The sequence below is a fragment of the Equus przewalskii genome, chromosome 14, assembly GCF_037783145.1.
Source record: "Equus przewalskii isolate Varuska chromosome 14, EquPr2, whole genome shotgun sequence".
Lineage (NCBI taxonomy): Eukaryota > Metazoa > Chordata > Mammalia > Perissodactyla > Equidae > Equus > Equus przewalskii.
The window spans coordinates 55,662,054-55,682,527 of NC_091844.1; the positions used below are offsets into that span (position 1 = coordinate 55,662,054).

The window sequence follows — 20,474 nt, forward strand, 5'->3', positions numbered from 1 at the left end:
CCCAGAAAATGGATGAACTCCTTTCCCATATCTCTACGCTTAAATTAAATAAAGTTTAGTGATTGATTTTCATAAAACACATTCTCCAATATTCAACATAAGAGAACAGCAGCAAATGAAAGTGCGGTGTAGTGAAAGCATACTGGATTTATGAAGGCATAACACTTGCTTTAGTTCTTGCTTCACCACACTAACTGTATGATCTCAAACTAGCCCTCTCAAATCTTATAGCTTCCTTGTTCATAAAATGTGGATATTAATTCCAGCTTTATCTAACTCCTAAGATGGTTAGTGAATCAACGGAGACGATGTTCCGCAAAGCAATTTTAAAAAGTAAACTCCAAAATATAAATATAAAATGTTAATAATAATCATTAAAATATATCATTTTCTCCATCAATCTACAAAGTTTTAAATTTATTTCCTCTCAATTATTTTTCAAATATAAAAAAAGCTTAACTGAAATCTTTACTATACAGCTATAGTAATGAAGACAGTGTAGTACTTGCTTAGTGATAAACATAGCAATCTATGGAACAGAATACAGAGTCCAGAAATAGACCGACACATATGTGGTCTATTGATTTTCAGCAAAGGTGCCAAGGCAATTCAATGGAGAAAGATTTATCTTTTCAATAAATGGTGCTAGAACAAAGGTGTTTCAATGTGCAAATAAATAAACCTTGATTCTTACCTCATAGCATACATAAAAATTAATGGGATCACTGATCTAAAAATAAGAGCTAAAACTATAAACTTCTGGAAGAAAATAACAGGAGAGAAACTCTAACATAATAAGAAATATACATTTGGTTTCTACCCCCAGTTCCTGGCACAGAACTCCTAAAACCCTTGGAATTTTCTGAGTAATAGGGGTAAGAGATACCCCTTTCAACCACACCTGAGTTTATGCTAATGAAGTGACTTTGGAGGATGGGGGGTGGTTACCAGAAGAACCGACCATGTAATTAGAGGGCTAGAATTCTCAGCTCTGGGGAGGGGTAATTCAATCACCTTTGGCCAATGTTTTAATCAATCATTCCTATGTAATGCAACCTCCCTAAAAATCCTAAATAATGGGGTTCAGAGAGCTTCTAGGTTCATGAACACCTCCAGGTGCTGGGAGGGTGACACATCCAGAGAGGGCATGGAAGTTTCATGCCCCCTCCCACATACCTTGTCCAATGCATCTCTTCCATTTGGGTATTTCTGAGTTGTATCCTTTATAATAAACAAGTAAAGTGTTTTCCTGATTTTTGTGAGCCATTCTAGCAAATTATCAAACCTTCAAGGAGGGGACCATGGGAATCCCCCATTTATAACGGGTCAGTGAGAAGTACTTGAGGCCTGGACTTGCAATTGGCATCTGAAGTGGGGGGCAGTCTTTCGGGACTGAATCCTTAATCTGTAGGATCTGCACTAACTCCAGGTAGTTAGCCAGAAGTGCCTGAAAACCCTCACATTTGGTGTCAGAAGTGTTGTGATTAGAGGAAATAGAGTTTTCTTTTAGAATCTTTGTGATCTTGGGTTAGGCAAAAATTTCTTAAACAGGACACAAAAAGTATACACTACAAAGGGAACAAATGATAAATTGAACTTCATCAAAATAAACTGATAAGCTGGATTTCATCAAAATAAAAAGCTTTCGCTCTTCAAAAGACACCGGTGGTTAAGTAAATGAAAAGTTAAGCCACAGACTAGAAGAACATACAACCAATAAAGGACTTCTATTCAGAGTAACTGAAGAACTCTCAAAACTTAATAATAAGACAAAACAACCCAATTTTTAAAAAATGAGCACCAGACAGGCAAATCCATAGAGTAAGAAAGTACATTACTGGTTGTAGGGGCCATGGGGAGACATGCATTTCCATGTTCACAGCAGCTTTATTCATAATAGCCAAAAACTGGTAACAACTGAAATGTCCATCATCTGACGAGTGGAGAAACTAACTGTGGAGTATTCATACAAAAAAATGTTACTCACTAATAAAAAGGAACAAACTACTGAAACACACAACATGAATGAATCTCAAAAGCACTATGCTAAGTGAAAAGCATAAAAGTCCACAGATTGTAAGATTCCAATTATATGAAATTCTTGAAAAGCCAAAATACAGTGATAGAAAACAGATCAGTGGTTGCCAGTAATGGGGTGGTAGAGGGAAGGGACTGACTGCAAAGAAGTACAAGGGAACTTTTTGGAGTAACTGAAATGTTCTATATCTTGATTGTGGTAGTAGATATACAACTATACAAGTTTTTCAAGATCCATTGTACACTTAAAATTAGCATATTTGATCCTAAGTAAAGCACGGCTCAATAAAGCTGATTTTAAAGACCTGAAATCTCGGGGCTGGCCCCGTGGCTGAGTGGTTAAGTTAGCGAGCTCTACTTTGATGGCCTGGGGTTTCACTGGTTCGGATCCTGGGTGCAAACATGGCACCACTCATCAGACCATGTTGAGGCAGTGTCCCACATAGCACACCAGAGGCACTCACAATTAGAATTTTTTTTTTTTTGGAGGAAGAATAGCCCTGAGCTAAATACTGCCAATACAACAATCTTGAATTTGCTATCAATAATGTATTTTATTTGATAACAAATGTCAGACAAATTCCCAAAGGAACAGAATAGACTCAGTTTTAAAGAAGTCCAATGAAGTCTGACAAAACAGCAGATTGGCTTATCCAAGTTACACAAAATGTCAGTGATGAGAGGCAGGAACAGATTAATGAGCAGGTGAGAAAATGATTCTCGAAGCTTTGCTCTAAAGACACTTTCTCATAGAACTGTTAGGAATGTGCCTTTATCTTATCCGTTGGTTTTGAAATTCCCTAATTTTTCCTAGGGTACGTGGCAAGTCTGTCAATATCATATATATATATATAATATATAAAATAATGAATAATGGTATAAAAAGAAACACACTAGCAAGAAATGAGGCAAGAAAAGTGATACTGAGAGTATCCACAAAAGATTCCCCCCAAAAAGAGAAGTGGTAAGGGGTGAGGCTGAAAAGGTAAGTGGAGGCAGGTGGTGGGTAAGCTTGGATACCAGGCTAAGAGTTTATCTCACAGAAACTGGAAACAATAAAAGTTTTTAAGCTGGAGAGTGACAATAAAATGCTGTTGTATTGAAAGAATAATCTGGTGACCATATACTGGTTAAATGAGAGTAGGGAAAAAATCAAATGCTAAGACATTAATTTCTAGATATTAAAACAATTGCGTAAAGTGGATCAGAACACTAAAAACTACAGCAAAGGTTTTCAAACTACCGAAACAACATTTTTGTTGCTATGACATAGTCAAACCCCTGTGAGTCTCATCCAAAAAACATCTAGCCTTATCTTATAGGTGATACTACCAAACAACTGTTCAGAGCACAGCAAATAGCCCAAACAGCTTGAAGTACCAAAATAGGTGTTAAAGTCCGGAAAGAAAGAGGGCCAGAAGGTCAAAGAGGTGACCTCATCCTGGTCACACAACCCACTGTTTGTCTCTACCATCACCACCACCCACAAACAGCTGTCTGGAGACTTCCACAGCATCCTGGGAATTCTCCTTGGTAACTGAATAGGGGTCCTGAATCCAGGTTGATAAACAGTGACTTATAGTAAGTAATCTGAAAAAAAAATAAAAGATTTTACAGAAATACAATCAAAATCTTACACAAGAAGAAATATTAAAACTGAAAGGAATACATGTCCAAACATATAAAAATACTATACTAAACAACAAAACCTTAAATATGAATGATCAAACAAAAAGACAAATTAAGAATCTGAGAATGGACATCTGAGAAAGTACATATATTCCACAACCCTATCATAAAATCAGATACAGTGACTAAGAGGTACGATAACAAAGTAGCCTTAGCACAGCTGTCAATGTTGTACCTACCTGTTTTTGCATCTCCAAGATTACTTTTCTCTAAGCTTATCTGGCACAACCAAACCCTATTCAGGTTATATCACCATCTATCTGAAAAAAGGATAGCATGTTTATAATTGATAACACAGACATCAATGTCTATATAGGAGTCACTGACATCCCAAGAGTGAATAATTTAACGGAAATTGTTTAGTTGTCTATCTCCCCCACTAGAAAACAAGCTTAGATTTTTCTTTCTTTTGTTCACTGATATATTCCCAATATGAAGACAATTCCTGGTGTGTAGCAGTTGCTGAATAATTATTTATTGAATTGTTAGATTTTCATTCTGAGAGCTACAGTAATTTCAGTCAACAAAAAGCTGTCACAGATAATACTATAATCATCATCCCCATATGAAGGGCTGTAATAACAGGTTCAGTTTGCTTCAATCTACTTAACGGTTACCCTTCAGAGTATTTTTTTAAAGCTGAAATTAAGACTTTTTGGTCCTTTATAAAAGTTATTACAGTTAACTTATGTAAAGCATCTGACATAGTTCCTGAAATCACAGATGAATAAATGACAGTGCCTTTGCTCTGCTATCCCCTTCCAAAACTATTTCCATGTGAACCAAATTTATTGAAATAAACTACAGCATCAATGATTATTTCCTAAACAAGTATACCACAGATCATAGACTTGATCACAGGACTCATACTCCATCAAAGACATAGAAAAAGCAAATATCTTAGAAAAATACCACTTACATAGGTAACTGAGAGAGGATATAAGTTATTGAATTCACTGCTGTGAATTAAGGTAATACCAGGAGAGCAGAGCTGACAATGGCCCCCCACATAGGTTGATAATTGCAACCAAAGTGAGCTCTACTGGTAGTTTGTCACTTTCTCAGGTGTATGGAGTAGGGGAAAAAAACACATTCCTTTAAGCTGTTTCCAAGAGCTGACAAGGCCATTATGACCTGACCTTTATTTTTCTGCTTACACCCTAAAACAAAGACATGCATTTGAAAAAAATGTGTAAAAGGCAGGATGGTAGAGGCTTAAGGTAGCCCTCCATGTTTCCAATGCTTCCTATACTTCACCATCACCACTCTTATTACACTGTATTTTACAACTCTACACTATAAGCTTCTTAAGGGTGCTGAGCACATACCAAGCATTCAATAACTATTTCCTAAATAAATATTGCCTGAATCCCCCACAGAATGGTAAGCTTCATGAAAGCAGGGATTTCGAGTGTCTCATTCACCCATTTTCCACTGCACTTAGCAAAGAGTGTTATCCAAAGAGGATAAGCAAAACCTATTTACTTAATGAACGTGTTTATGAACAGGAAACACAAAAAAAGTGGCCTATGTAAGACTCAAATCCATAACCTTAGCCCCATGTATGTACTAATAACTAAGATAAGGACTTTCACAGTGTACAAATTTCGGTGTGCATATAATCATTAAATCTCATTCACAAACATTCACAAATAAAAATTTCAAGAAACAAAGTCAAATACTGATTACTCTGCCAATCATCTCTCTTTATTCTAAACTTTGTTTCCCGATATGTTATCTCAATCCACAACACTAGATCTCAAAAATTGAGAAAAAATTGTTTGTGCCAAAAACACATCCATACTAATCATAATCCACATTTAATCAGGATTAAAGAAATAAGATGAATGCCAAGAAGTACTCAAAGCAGTCAAAGAAAATCAAAGGGTATGCCTCAACTAAACTGAAAACAGGATATCCTTCAGAGTTAAAACAAAAGAAAAACCTCCTGCTCACTCATCAACAGAAGTCAGTTGTGACACTTTTCTGGAACAAGTGGCTCAAAGAAAAATGCAAACAAATTTTGTTATTCACTCTGCCATGTCACTTAAAGACCAGTATGCAAGAGTAAAAAATGATTTAGGGAAAAATGTCACATATCAACACTAAATAGTTCTGTTTTAAAACAGGAAGTCATCTCAACTTTAGGAAGTCATCAATTCTGGAAAGTCAGGAAAAGTATATTCTCTAGAAAAAAATTTTTAAAAGAAAAAAAGAAGTACATTCTTATTATAGAATATAGGATAACAGTATAATTTGACTCTCTAATATTCTAACATCTCACTGACCCAGAGATTTATCTTAACGACAACAACAGAACACACAAAAGAAACAAAATTTTTTTTTTTGGAGGAAGATTAGCCCTGAGCTAATCTTCTGTGCCCATCTTCCTCTACTTTATATGTGGGATGCCTGCCACAGTATGGCTTGATAAGTGCTGCATAGGTCCGAGCGCAGGATCTGAACCAGTGAACCCTGGGGCACCAAAGTGGAGCGCATGAAATTAACCGCTACGCCACAGTGCCAGCCCCAAGAAAGATAATCTTAACAAAAGAAAATACAGGGAGGAGAAATGGTCTATAATTTAAAACATATACATATCATCTAGTTTGTGAACTAAAGCTAATGCATTTATTAAAGGCCTCATTCAGAAGTCTATTATTTTACTCTGGGGAACATCTGGTATCCTGTTATTCACATACCACCAACATTAGCAATATTTATTAGGTATGACCCTGTCTCTGTAGGTACTACAGCATACAACTTAAATATGCACAGGCCTTGATGGTCTTCTTTTTTGAGGTTCAAAACAATCCTTATATAAGTCAAACCAGCTTTGTTATCTGGGTTTCCAGCCCACAGTAGATTTAAAACTGGAAATCAAAATAAAGGCTAGACTAGGAACAATAACCAATCCAGTAACAATGAGCAGCTCTAGAGCCTGGAATACCATTTCATGCCAAAAGGAACTAGAACTTCTTAGAGAAATAGCTGATTGCACAATTGGAGCAGAAAGTGTAAAAGAAAAGTTGAACATCTTGTCACATCAGCAAACAAGGAAGCTAGCAACGCCCACTAGGATCAGGACTGCGGGTGAGGTTTTTTTAAATAACAAAACAAGAGAGGAAAGGGTAAAGCACACTGACACCAACTGAAAAGCAACAGCAAGTAAGACAATTATAACTGTCTAGAGTCATTTAGTGCATGGAGCAAAAAGCCCTACACAAATAGCTCTTGAAGGCACTACTGCATTACAGCACAGAACAATGTTTAATGCTCATAATAACCACCATCAGTCATCAAGAATAAGTTAAATTATGTTCTATATACACAGCTTAAGAAGACCAGATGTCCAAATAATGGAACACAATGCATTAAAGTTTATATTTATACTAGCTGAGAAGGAAAAATGATTACAATATTTTAAGTGGAAAAAAACATGGTTGATTTTGCTGCTAACCTAAGTTTTCTTTTGCCCAATCTCCCTCACACATACACCACCTAACAGTACCTTGCTCTTAGACAACTGCTGATTGTTTAAATATAGAGACAGGATAATAAGAAATAGAATCCTGAATGACTTCCCACTGACAACAAACACCTTCAAACTAATTTCTATTAATGGTCTAGTCCATGTATTTAACACAATTTTTAACTGTAAGATAACATATTATGTAGTTACAAAACTACTAACGAACCATAAAAAATGTCTGCTAATTTAAAATGACTTAATTCAAACCTGAACCCCACTTAAAATTATATAAAATATATACATATGTTATTATGGGCTGAATTGTGCACCTGAATCACCTCATTGTGTCAAAAAGCAAGAAAGACCTCAAAGAATGATGGGAACACGTCAAAAGAATGCAGAAGCCAGCATGAATGGGCACCTATTAGCCAAAATGGGGCCAACATGAGAATCAAAATGAACAGTAACGGATTATAACCCACTAAAAAAATAGGATACTTGAGTCCATTCTGATATAAATAAACCAATAAATTGAAGGTCTGATGAGGAACAGAGTATTTACAAAGTTTCAAAGCACCTCCTACAAAATAATTATTACTTACAAACTTAAAAAAAGTAATTTTACAGTGGAGAAGCCTGGCAGACACCACCTTAATAAAATGATCAAAACAGACATCACTAGTAATGGGACAAATCAAAACTGTGTGCCACCTGATAGAATACATGAGACAAAACACAGGTTCACTTCTGTGGCAGTTGAGCCAAAGACATACAATCAATCAAGAGAAAACATCAAATTTAAGGACATTTTACAAAACCGGCCTGTAATCTTGCAAAGTATCAAGGTCATGAAACCTAAGGAACTGTTCCAGATTGAGGGAGACTAGAGACCTGACAACTAAATCCAACATTTGATTCTGAATTGGATCCTTTTTCTACAAAAGACATTATTAAGACAATTAGCAAAACTTGAATGGGTCTGAGAATTAGTGGTAATGTATCAAAATTAATTTCCTGATTTTCTTGGATTTATTAATTCCCGCACTTTTTCAGTATGGTTATATAGGAGAATGTCCCTATTTATAGGCTACACACACTCAAATGTTAGCAGGTCACAGGGCATCAGTTTAGCAACTTAATTCTCAAACGGTTATGAGCATAAAGAAGACAGACACCCCCACCACCTCCTGGGCTGGTTAAAGGCTGCAAACACACTCCTATAGAGACCAGGTAATAAAGTAAATACTTGAAACAAGCCAGATGTAAGGTAGGGACTCAGGCTGCTTACCTGACACCCCACTTAGTGGGAATACAAGCCTAGCGTGGCAAGACCATTCCATTTTTCAAGAGAAACCAAAGATGCAGATTTTTATGTGAAATTCCCAATTTTAAAAACACTCAAAAGGGCCAAAGAAAACATGTCTGTCGGCTAAATTTGAACCACAGCTGCTTCTGGTCCGAGGCATGTTTGTCAAACTGAGGCCTAGGGATAAAAGGAAACCACATGATATACATGGAACATACTCTTGGAGCCGCAGTTTTATCCCAAGAGTTTGCCTGGAATTTTCTGGGAGAGAAGATATTTCTATATTTTTAAAATGCTATATTATGGAGTAGAATGCAAAGTTGACATGATTTTTTAAAACTTTTCTTTTGAAAACAATTTCAAGTGTACAGAAAAGCTGTAAGAACAAGAATAGTACAAAGACCATCTACATAGCTTTTACCAAATTCACCTATTTTTACTCATTTGCTTTATTTGCATATGAACATACTCTCGTCCTCCTTCCCTCCTTTTCTCTATAGACACACACATATATATAGAATACAGATATGGCTATGCACATCTACATATAAAACACATATCTCATAATTTTTTCTGAACCATTTGAGAGTAAGTTACATATACCATGGCCCTTTATCCCTAAAAACTTCAATGCGTATTTCCTAAATGCAAATATTCCCTTATGCAACCTTCGGACAGTTATAAACTTCAGTAATTTAACACTGATACACTTTTATCTAACCTTCCATGCATATTCCAATTTTGTCAAGTGATCCAATAACATCCTTTACAGCATTTTCCCTCTCATACAGGATCCAATCTAGGATCAGGTATTACAAATAGTTGCCATGTCTCTTTAGTCTCCTTTAATCTGGAACATTTCCACAGTTTTTGTCTTTATAACATTAACATTCAAAAAAAAAAGTACACTCTCCCTATCCTTTTAAACAATAAGATGTTAGATTCAGGTTACACATTCCTGGCTGGAGAACTACATAAGTGATGTGTATAGAGCTACTATTTTTTTCCCCTTGCAACTAATAAGCAATATATAGAGAGATATTTCAGACCATGCAAACATTCTGCTCCTCATCAAAATATCCCCCTAGATTTAGCATCTATCAATGATTCCTATCTGAACCAAAATAATCATATGACTTGTTAAGTTAAATAGACTCCAACTTTTGGCTATACTCCCAGATCCCTTAGGTGTAAATGCTCAGTCTCCTCCACTTTAGCAGCACTGTAGTGCAATGGGAGTGCAAGATCAGAATAATCAGGTGTAGTTTCTGGAAAATAAAATGTACTTGAGCCATGCTTTAAAGACTGGATAGATCTTAAACAGTCAATGAGGTGGAGAACCAGTCAAGACACAGACAATTTCATCAGGAAAGCTAAAAAAAAAACAATATGGTGACTCCTTTAGCAAAAATAATCCTTTTTGCAAATAATACACTCTAGCCTATCAGTTTTACAAAACGACATTTCTACATACTGAGTTTGCCTGAATTATACTAATTCTAGAACTATAGATATACTTTTGCTGCTCTTAACTAAATTCCAATCATTATACTCAGATTCTAAAAACTTTTTGAAAACAGCACATAATTCATTATAACTACTTCTGATTGTTCATCCACCTTTTCATGTATATGTCAGCCTTCCCAGCTAGTCTCTCAAAAATATGGATTAGCCACTACTCCTATCTTTCATCTGATTGTGACCCATAGTAAGAAATAAATTTTACACTGCAAGCTGAGGCAACTATCTAAAAGTAAAATTAAAAACTTCTAGGGCTGGCCTGGTGGGATAGTGGTTAAGTTCATGCACTCTACTTTGGCGGCCCAGGGTTTGCAGGTTCAGATCCCTACGCACTGCTCATCAAGCCATGTTGCGGCAGCCTCCCATATACAAAACAGAGGAAGATGGGCACAGATGTTAGCTCAGGGCTAATCTTCCTCAGCAAAAAGAGGAAAATTGGCAATGGATGTTAGCTCAGGGCCAATCTTCCTCACCAAAAAAGAAAAGTTTCTAGGGGCTGGCCCCATGGCCTACTGGTTAAGTTCAGTGTGCTCTGCTTTGGAGGCCCACATTTGCAGGCTTGGACCTACACCTGTCAACCATGCTGTGGCAGTGACCCACATAAAAAGCGGAGGAAGTCTGGCACAGATGTTAGGTCAGGGCTTATCTTTCTCAGCAAAAAAAAAAAAAAAGTTTCTTGACACAGTATCACGTGAAACATTGACCTTCAGCTAGCTGTGGTGGTCTAGTGCTTAAGATTTGGTGTTCTCACGGCCACAGCCTGGGTTGTTTCCTGGTCAGGGAACCACACCATCCATCTGTCGGTTGTCATACTGTGGCAGTCACATGCTGCTGTGATGCTGAAAGCTATGCCACCAGTATTTCAAACATCAGCAGGGTCACCCATTGTGGACAGGTTTCAGTGGAGCTTCCAGACTAAGATAGACTAGGAAGACCTGGCCACCCACTTCCGGAAAATTGGCCAGGAAAACCCTATGAATAGCATAGGAGCACTATCTGATATAGTGCTGGAAGATGAGAAGATGGCACAAAAAGACCAGGCAGGATTCCGCTCTGCTGTACACAAGGTCGCTAAGAGTTGGAAAGGACATGAGAGCACTAACAAACCAGTATTTTATAATCTTCCTTCCTTTCCTCCTCTTCTTATTCTCTTTAATGTTGGTCTTGACACCAAATAAATTGATTTCTAACTCCATAATAATAGGTCATGCACAAGACATGCACTTGAAAAATACTACCCTAGAACCTGGCCCAGAGCTCTTTATCAGATTCTCAACAAAGTCTAGAGCAAAGTTTTCACTCATTTCAGCTGAGATGAGAAAAATAAGAACAACATAATGAGTTATTTATTTTTTTATTTTTATTTTTTTTGGTGAGGAAGATGAGCCCTGGGCTAACATCTGTTGCCAACTCTTTTTGCTTGAGGAAGATTGTCGCTAAGCTAACATCTGCACCAATCCTCCTCTACTTTGTATGTGGGATGCTGCCACAGCACGGCCTGATGAGCAATGTGTAGGTCTGCACCTAGGATCCAAACCCGCAAACTCTGGGACGCAGAAGCAGAGGACGCTAACTTAACCACTACGCCATCAGGCCAGCCCCAAGTTATTTAATTTTTTAAAGGACTGCATTCTGAGATTGTCTATGATAATTTTTTGGTCTTCAAAAGTGATTTCTTTTATGAAACAATGGGTAAAGCGAAGGCTGTAAGTTGCCAGTCATATACTGGTCCTCTAATTTTTATTTCCCCCAAATTTTACTGGATCATGAAATCTCCACTACTCTGCCATGAGATTTCAAAGACAGGAGAGCGTCAGCCTTCTACAAGTTTATAATTTGGCTGGAGAAATAAGACATAATAATTTTAGGACTTGTAATAATTATTTCTACCTTACAAGAAAAGGTATTCTGTGATAAGTGCCCTAAGAACACTCCCATGTTAAAAGTTCAATGGTGAATTCTGGCTGGGAATGAAAGGGAACAAATAAGGAAGGGTGTTTAGAAAGGAGACACTATTTGACTTGAGCCTTGAAGGATACTGAGAACAGTCACAGGGATGAAAAAGTGCCAACTCAATTTGGGAAACAAGAAATGGGTCATTTTGGCCAGAACATGCTAAGACAGTAGAAGGAGATAAAGGAGGACCCTGAGAACAGGCTAAAGTGTTTGAATTTAGTCATTAAGGCAATGAAGTGATCTGAGAGAATGAATAGTACAAAGCACTGCTTTAGGAAGATTAATCTGAAGGGCCCCTCTTTACAAAGTAAATTGGACAGGTGGAGGTTCTGGAGGCTACACAATAATCCAAAGAGGGAATAATAAGTATTTGAACTGTGATGGTGGAAAAGGAAAGTAAAGGATGAGAAAAGGTGACAAGAATTGACAAGTCTTAGAAGAGATTTTAACGTGGGAGGCAAAAATGGCAAGGAATCAAACATGGTTCTGAGATTTCAAAACTGGAAAATACAGAAAAGACAGTGGAAAATCAGGAAAAGAAGCTGATTTAGAGGAAGAGTAGTTCAGATTCAGGTATGTTAGGTTTGAGACCAGTGGGTTATGAAGTCAGTAATGGGGTAGGAAAAAGAACACTGGATTCCATCGGAAAAATCTGAGTTAAAGTGAAAAAAAAAAAATAAAGGTTGGGATCCACTGAAAACACCAGAATGCAAAATTATATCTATAGTATGATTTTAACAATGTAAAAAACTAGACATAGGAAGAGACTAAAACCAATACATCAACATCAGTTGCATACAGATGAGCCAGAGAAAAGACAATTTTCTTTCTTCTTTTGCATTGTATTTTTATTATTTAAAATAATATGGATACAAACCTGACAAGTCAGGCCCCCCCACCAAAAAAAGGGGGGTTAGAGCTGGATTCAAACAATTTTTAAAAAATCGCAAACTCTCTGAACCTCAATTTCCTCATCTATAAAAGGGGAATAATTTCTTCTCTCCCCAGGTTAGTATGCAGATTATATAAGATAAAGCTTTTTGTAAACTACACAGTAATATACAAAGTTAAGGCATTATAATAGTCTGAGACAGCTAAAATTATAGGATAAGATATCACACACAGCTGTAGAAATAGATTTGGGAATCTTCCACACTGAGGCAATACTTCAAGTAGATTATTTCCTTAGACTTTTCAAATTCTTAGAATCCATCTATTTAAAAATCAAAATGTTCTTCTCAAATTCCTTATGAACACTGAAGTCTTCATGTTATAGAAATGGACTTACATATAGAAAATTAATATAGTATTTTTCCTATGTTATTCAACTTAAACATAAGGCAGAAAAAGGTCCAGTAATATTATTCTCTAATATTTGGACTGCTGAATAAATTATTTCATTGTTTTAAAAAGCCAGGCTCTATAAAGATAAATTTAGCAATCTCCAAATGTTCTTTCTCAGAAGTTACACGCTTGATTCATAGCACAGCATCCTAAATGGTGCTTCCACCTACTCCCATTTCTGGTACTTTACTTATGCTTAAACATCTCTAGATATCTATTTAAAACCAGACAGTAAGTTCCTAAAGGGCAAGAAGCATGTCTCCTATTTGTCCTTCCCATGAGAACAACCAAGCACAGAAGTGGTCACAAAATAGGTGTTAATCCACATACATGTTAAGAAATACTCTAGCTAACTCATGTTATAGATGCTGTAGTAACCATTAAGAGTTATGACTCACATCACCTTATATAACTTAAGCCTATCTTAAGCCCTTCAAAAGACAACCAATAAGAAATTAAAAGTTAAGAAGAAATTAACCAAATGTTATTACATGAGAAACACTTTTATGTGAATATATAAAGAATGCTTTAGCCTAGATTAACATTTAAAAATCATATACTGCATTGTTCCTTTAAAAAAGCAAGAGTATATATGAGATGAGCAATTACAGGTTAATATTGTGATGTTAAAAAGATTGTTTTCTTAAAATATTTCATAAATTGAAGCATACTGCTACTACTTATTCATATTCCCTGCACCCGAAATGCTACGTTTCTTATAGATACTAACTCTACAATTTCATTCACTACAACGTTTCTTTAAAAAGTTTTTGAGTTTTATTTTGGTATTTTTTTAATCTTTCAGAGTCCAGAGCAGAGAAAGTTAAAACTGGCATGGTTAAGTATATGCTTTCTTTAAACTGTAAACACTGACTAACCTCTAGGCTAATTCTAAGATAAAACTCTTAAAATTAAAACACTTATTACGAAAAAGAGATGCTAAAAAGACTAAGCACGAAAGGCACTTAACCCCTGCATTATTAAAATCAATAAGAAAAGTTGTGTCAATCGTTTCCCACTTCTGCAAATAGACCTGAGATTTAAACATATACAGTATACACATCTTGTACATGTGTATGTGTATACGTAGATAGTGATTTAGAGGCAGGACATCAAGATAGATTGTTTAGGATATTTTCCCCCCAACTAAGTTTCAAAAAAATTGTTTCCAAAGTGCTGCCTTTTTTAATTACCATAATTTGTGAACTAAAAGATACTAGGCCTGAGGGAAATTCCAGAGTACAAGTACCTGCCAGCCAAGTTGCCTGAAATTCATCAGCTACAGAGATTAAAAGTATCCTTTAGTTGTTTTTACATAAAAGTAATACAACAGGTATATAATTTCAATGTGACACATATAACACAGCCAATCACTTAACACTCCTCCCAATAACTTCAAAAACCACTACACACACAGCTTTACCTGCCATTAGACATCTTATAAAATGCACATAATAGAGTGTTTTGCTTATCTAAACACTCAACAATCAAGGGTAGTTTGAATTTCAAAAGTTTTTCACTTTACAAAATGATTCACCATAAAATTCCCTTAATCAGCTTCTCCAGAATCACTCTGTTTATAAAGCACTCAACTTTTCTGCACATAAAAATGTACTTTTCTCACATTTTTTTCAAGAACTCATCTAGTATATAAAAAGAGATACACAAGTACACTTCCTTGAGAATAAATGCCTTCAATAAATGTGACCCCAGAAGAACTTCAGATGTTTTGAATTCTTGTTTGGTTAAAAAAAAGTTTTTAAACATCTACTAGAATACAAGTGTTTGCCTTTACATTCATGGCTCTCATGATGATAAAATAAAAACCAATGTAACTCTAAGCTCTAGACTAATGAACTGCAGGGAACAGAAACAAGCAATTTGGCAAGAGCTGAGCACAGCTCTGCTTAAAGGCTACCAGTAAAATATACCAGCACCACCCCTCCTCCATCCCCAACCCTTTAAGGTTTCAATTAAGATGGGGCCTAGTTTTACTCTTACAAGGGGGCACAGAAAGAGAAAGCACAGAGCTCCTCCTGAGAAGTATCTTCATCAGGAGCAGCTCCAGAAATACTGCCAGGAACCATTTCTTTCCCTCTCTGCTGACACAGGTCCCTTTCTTTAGAGACATGCATCTCCCCTGTTCCTGATCAACACCCTATCTAAAGAAAACTCTCATCAACATATCACCCAAAGGATGACATTAAACGAATTTTAAAAAATTCAACATTAGGGTCAGTTATAACACTATGTGAAAAGTGGGAGCCCCAACTGGAATTCATCTTCATCTTTCAGTCTCTCATATGAGTTGCCTCATGAATTGGATAAGAAGGGATAATAAAGTTACTTAACAAGGCATATCCACTGTTTTAAAATAAACTTAAGAGCCCCTAATTGGTGAGAAAGACTCCTTCAAAACCCAGAAGATGAAGCTTCTGCAAGCCTTCCAGAAGTCCTGCGAACCAACAGCTGATTCTACTGTGAGTAGTGATTCCTACAGAATGAGGAGCCAATAGTGCAAAGATATGTCAGCCCCACAACATGCCCCAAGACACTCAATTTTCACTGTAGTATATGATCACCCCTTTGTGAACATATAGGACAAGTCTTTCAGTCCAATATGATTGGCGAATAAATCCAAGCATGAAGCTAAAAAAAAAGCAGTGAAAAGTTGATGCCTCTTTAAAAGGAGCCCAAGAATGAAACCACCTCGCTATGTAAGGACTTAGAATACATCAAAGGTTAGATAATGGACAACAGGTGCCTTTGGGGAGGAAAGACTAACACTCAGTTGCCTCCTATTTTAGGATTTCCACTCTGAAGGCACTCTTATATGTGTTTTTTTCTTCCTAAAGAAAGTGAGGGCCAAAATTATGGTTTTTACTATTTAATACCTATAATGAGTCCATTGCTCTTCAACTTACTCCTTTACTTTAGAGTTTTAAAAAATCCACCTAATCCCAACATGTCTGAATAAAGTATAGCCTATGGCCAGATCATGCACTGATCCATGAAGCTTAACCAACTAGGGATTTATCATCAAGAAGTACAAAAGAAAGGGGTATGAATACAAGCTACCTCCATATAAAATACTCAAAATAAAAATCCAGCAGCAGGTATCACATAACTGAGTATGAGCCAAAGTAGAAACTGTTTCTCTCACCATCATTCCAGTTGAGCTCAATCTTTACAGTAACCAGATTTCATACGGCCTCAAAGAATAGTAATTCCAGACACAGGTTATGGGGCACCGAGCACCAGCCTCAAGTCATGATTCCCTTAGCCAGTTACAAAATTTACTACCTTTATTCGGGTGAAAGGGCACACTGAAAGGATACTTCAGCCTACTTAACAACCTATTCCCTTTCTCCATTCCACAAAGACAACATATTCCAAAAATGGAGAATCCTTTCTTTCCCTGACAGAGGCCCCCTTTCCTATGGATTCACTGGGCAGGATTACCTCTCCCCAGCATGCTCGCAGAGCCAGAAAATACTTCTGCTTTCACTCTTCTCTTAAAGAGGGTCCCCCAACACAGACGCACCTCTCCCTTTCCTGTGTTAAGCAAATGATGCTTCAGTGCTTCTGGTTCTCTCCACCATTGAAAAATGTTCAGAGAAGTGCAGGGAGTGAAGGGAAGTTATCAGTTACTCCGAGAGATACTTAAAAGTTTCCAAATTTAAAGTGAAGACACGAGCGGGGGTGCCCCCTTCCTGAAGAAGTAATGGGGGGGGGTCCCTACACGAAAAGAAAGCCTCCTGCGTGGGTAAGGGGTGTCCTCACCGTGAGAGAGCTCGGTATGTGGAAAGGGGGAGGAATGTTGTACCCTGAGGAGGGGTCAGGCTTTGAAAAAGGGGTGTCCCCCACCCTGAAGACGGGTGGGGGGAGTGAGTGTACCGGGAGGGGTGTACCAGCTACTGCGGGCCTCTCTGGGAGCAGGGGTTCCCACTATGGGGGAAGGAGGGCCCCGCACTGAAGGGGGTGCTGGGAGGAAGGGAGGGTCTTGCTGAGGAGGGCAGGGCATGGGGGGAGGGGCTGATCCACCAGAGCCAGCAGAGGGGCGGCAGCCTCGAGGGGAACATGTGCAGTGGAGTTCCTGCCATCCCGAGGGGCAGGGTGGAGAGCAGGGCCTGGGCTGTGCGTGGAGGGAACAAGGCTTCCACCCTGCACACGCGACGGGGGACTCCCCAGCCGAACTCACCGAGGCTGCCGGCGAAACCGTCCATCTTGCGGGGAAAGCTCCGGGCTCGGGGCTCAGCGGGGCGGGCACTTCATTCAGCAGACCGACAGAGTGGCCGACGCTGAGCCTGACCCGCTCGCTCTTTCGGTCGCCCGGCTCGGCTTCCAGCCCCCGCCTCCGTCGTCCGTCCGTCCGCCCCGGGGCAGTTAGCCGCGGCTGCCCGGCCCACTTCCCCGTCAGGTTGAGAGCCGCGCCGCTCCGCCGCCTGCCCGGCCTCCCTCCCCAAGCAGCAGCCGCGAGCGCCGCGCCGCGCCCCGCCCCCGCGCCCGCGCGCAGCGGTGGCTCCGCCCCCGCGCACGCCGTCACGCTTCCGACTCCGCCTCCCACGTGACGACACGGAGGCGGGGGCTTGCCGACCATTCCCTCTCACCTTGTCGGGGCCTCGGATTCCGCCGGCCTCACGGCGGACTAGTGCCTGCGCTTGCGCAGTGAGCCTGCTGAGGTCCTGGGATTTGGGTCTTGAGGCTGGTTCCGAGTGGGTGGGGTTAAGGGGTGGCCTCCGGCCTGGAATCCCTGGAGCTTGGAAGGATTCTCTTTCCTCGCAGCCCCTAGGGAGCCCGCTGAGGCCCAGCAGAGCTGGAGTCCGTGCTAACAGGGGATGGTTACCCCGTGTGTCCTACAAGGACGTTAAAGAGGCAACCAAGTGTAGGGAAGGATCCCTTCTTCCCCGGGTTCTTCCTCTGCCCCAGTCGGGTGAGGGACAGATGGGGGCGAGTCTCCTTGACTAGCTAGCTCAAGGCCAGCACTGCCATAGCCACAGAGCCCAAGACAGACCAGAAGCAAGGAATGTTAGTGCTGGGCAGGACCCAAGAGCTCATCTTGCCTCCCTTTCAAGGAGGACATAGAAAGCCCCAGGTCATGGAGCCTGGTAGAAGCAGAGCTAGAACCCAGGCTTCTTTACTCCCTCTGGTGTTCTTGCCACCAGGGATGCAAAGGGACCCCTGGGCAGATCGTAGGATTGCCTACTGGAAAACTATAACAGGATCGAAATGAAGTAAGCCGGAGTTCTGGGCCCAACTCTCTGTGACTCAATGGGTGAATGTCAACTCAGTAAACTTACTTGGGCCTCGCTTTATTCATTTGCCAAAAGGAGGACTGGACTTGTAACCAAAACATATAAGTATATGTAGACTTCATCTTCCTCCTCTCTCCTTCACTCATCCCTATTCACCATCCTTCTAAAGACCTTCTTGTGGTTTCCAAAGTCCTTGCTGGCACTTAGTTGTGTGGATCAGAGTAAGAGTTAAAGAGAACTGTAAGGTGGTCTGGAAATAAATTGATCTATACAATAATAAAGAGCTGAGTAAGGAAAGAGTTTTTCTGGAGGGAGTTGCAGGAGAGAGGGACAGACTGAAGGAGGAAGATGAGAAATATGAGGTAGCAACTGTCATAATGAGAGGGACTTAAAGGAATTAGGTGGTTGAAAGGATTATTAAACATTTTGTTGCTATCTTGCAATACACTTCTGCCTTTTGGTGCCTCTTTAGAAATCTTCCCTAAAAATCTAAATTACTTTTCATTTCTTTCTTAGATGTTGGAATACCCTACTGAATACCATACTATGTGGAGATTGGCCATAAGGCAGCCACAGGCTAAATGGTGTCTAAAGTTTCCTCCTTCTTCAAAATTGAATTATTTACCCAAAGTTTCCTTGGTTATGGGCATTCTTATATCTGTAAGTTTCTGTTAAGTCTAAGCACTTCATGTTTGAGAAGGTTTTGACACAGCTCTTCTGTGTTGTGCATGCCACATTCTCTGCCTTGGGTCAATTATAAGAATAGTAACTTGCATTGATATATTAGTATACATATCTACATATGTATACTTTTAATTCAAAAAGGATCCACTTTTTGTGAGGCCTGAAGCTTTTACTGTTTGTGGGGCCCTTTTGAGGAAAATAAATACAAAAATTACAAATACAAAATTATATTAAAGAGTATTTAAACTGACAAAAGTAATCACAAGAGAGTACACATTTTAAGAAGCCTGCAAATACTACAAACATTACAAATTGAGAAATAAACATTTAATTAACTGCCTAACATACTTCCAATACTTTTTTCCTAAATTTCTTGACTGCATACTCTTTATCTCTTCATATGATGTTGATTTTTTTTCTTATTAGATATCATTTACTTGGATCCTGCTATATGACAGGTTTGTAACCAGGTGCTTTATATGCCTAACCCCATTTCAATGTCACAACAAGCCTATGAGATCAGTGTTGTGAATATGACAGTGATTTTTTTAATAACTTTTTAATAGAGAGGATAAAAAGATAATTTAGTTTTTCCTCTAGCAAGGTTGATCAAATTTGTCTTCATTACTGATAGTTAGGATGCATAAAAAAACCACTTCACACATGCAGGCTGTTTGTAGTGTTGCTGCAAGAATTCTGATTAATTCTGTTTTGTATGGTTCCCATTTAAAAAAAAAAAAAACAGAAAATGTATGGTGAATTTTAAATTATACACACTGCATTATCAAGTATACTCCTGACAGGAGAGAACTTCTATTTTGTTTTGCCATCAGTGAGAACCAAATTCTCCACTTCCGTCAATTATATATATCTGATGATTAGAAGAGTTTTCCCTAGACTAGCTTCTGACTCTTTATGTTTCAAACCTTGTTTCTCCCACACTACCCACACAAGTCTAGTGCCAGCCATGTGTTCATATCACATTATGATCTCTAGCCTTGCACCTCCATGACAGGATGCCAGGTGAATCAGTGCAGTGGGCCATAGGAGTATTCCTGGAATCTATTGCTAAATAAAGAGAGCCAGCAATAACTTAATTAAATGTAAGTGACTGTAACCCATGTAAATATGTCTCGTTAATACTGAAATTAAATGTATCCCCAACTCAACTTTTTCTTAGCCAGATACCCAAAATATCCAAGACCACTCC

At 38.7% G+C, this 20,474-nt stretch overlaps 1 protein-coding gene across 9 annotated transcripts in view; it reads right to left on the reverse strand.

Annotated features, from left to right (window-relative positions):
* EML4 (EMAP like 4) overlaps nucleotides 1–17,861 on the reverse strand; it is a 157,677-nt gene extending 139,816 nt beyond the window's left edge. For 4 of the 9 annotated variants that reach the window (XM_070573992.1, XM_070573991.1, XM_070573990.1 and 1 more), the window contains exon 1: nucleotides 17,527–17,861. In XM_070573992.1, coding sequence (XP_070430093.1) covers nucleotides 17,527–17,551 — 25 coding nt within the window. In that variant the 5' untranslated portion in view covers nucleotides 17,552–17,861. The remainder of the gene's footprint in view (nucleotides 1–17,526) is intronic. The other 5 variants (XM_070573993.1, XM_070573999.1, XM_070573997.1 and 2 more) reach the window with 5 other exon arrangements.
* Between the last annotated feature and the right edge of the window lie 2,613 nt (nucleotides 17,862–20,474).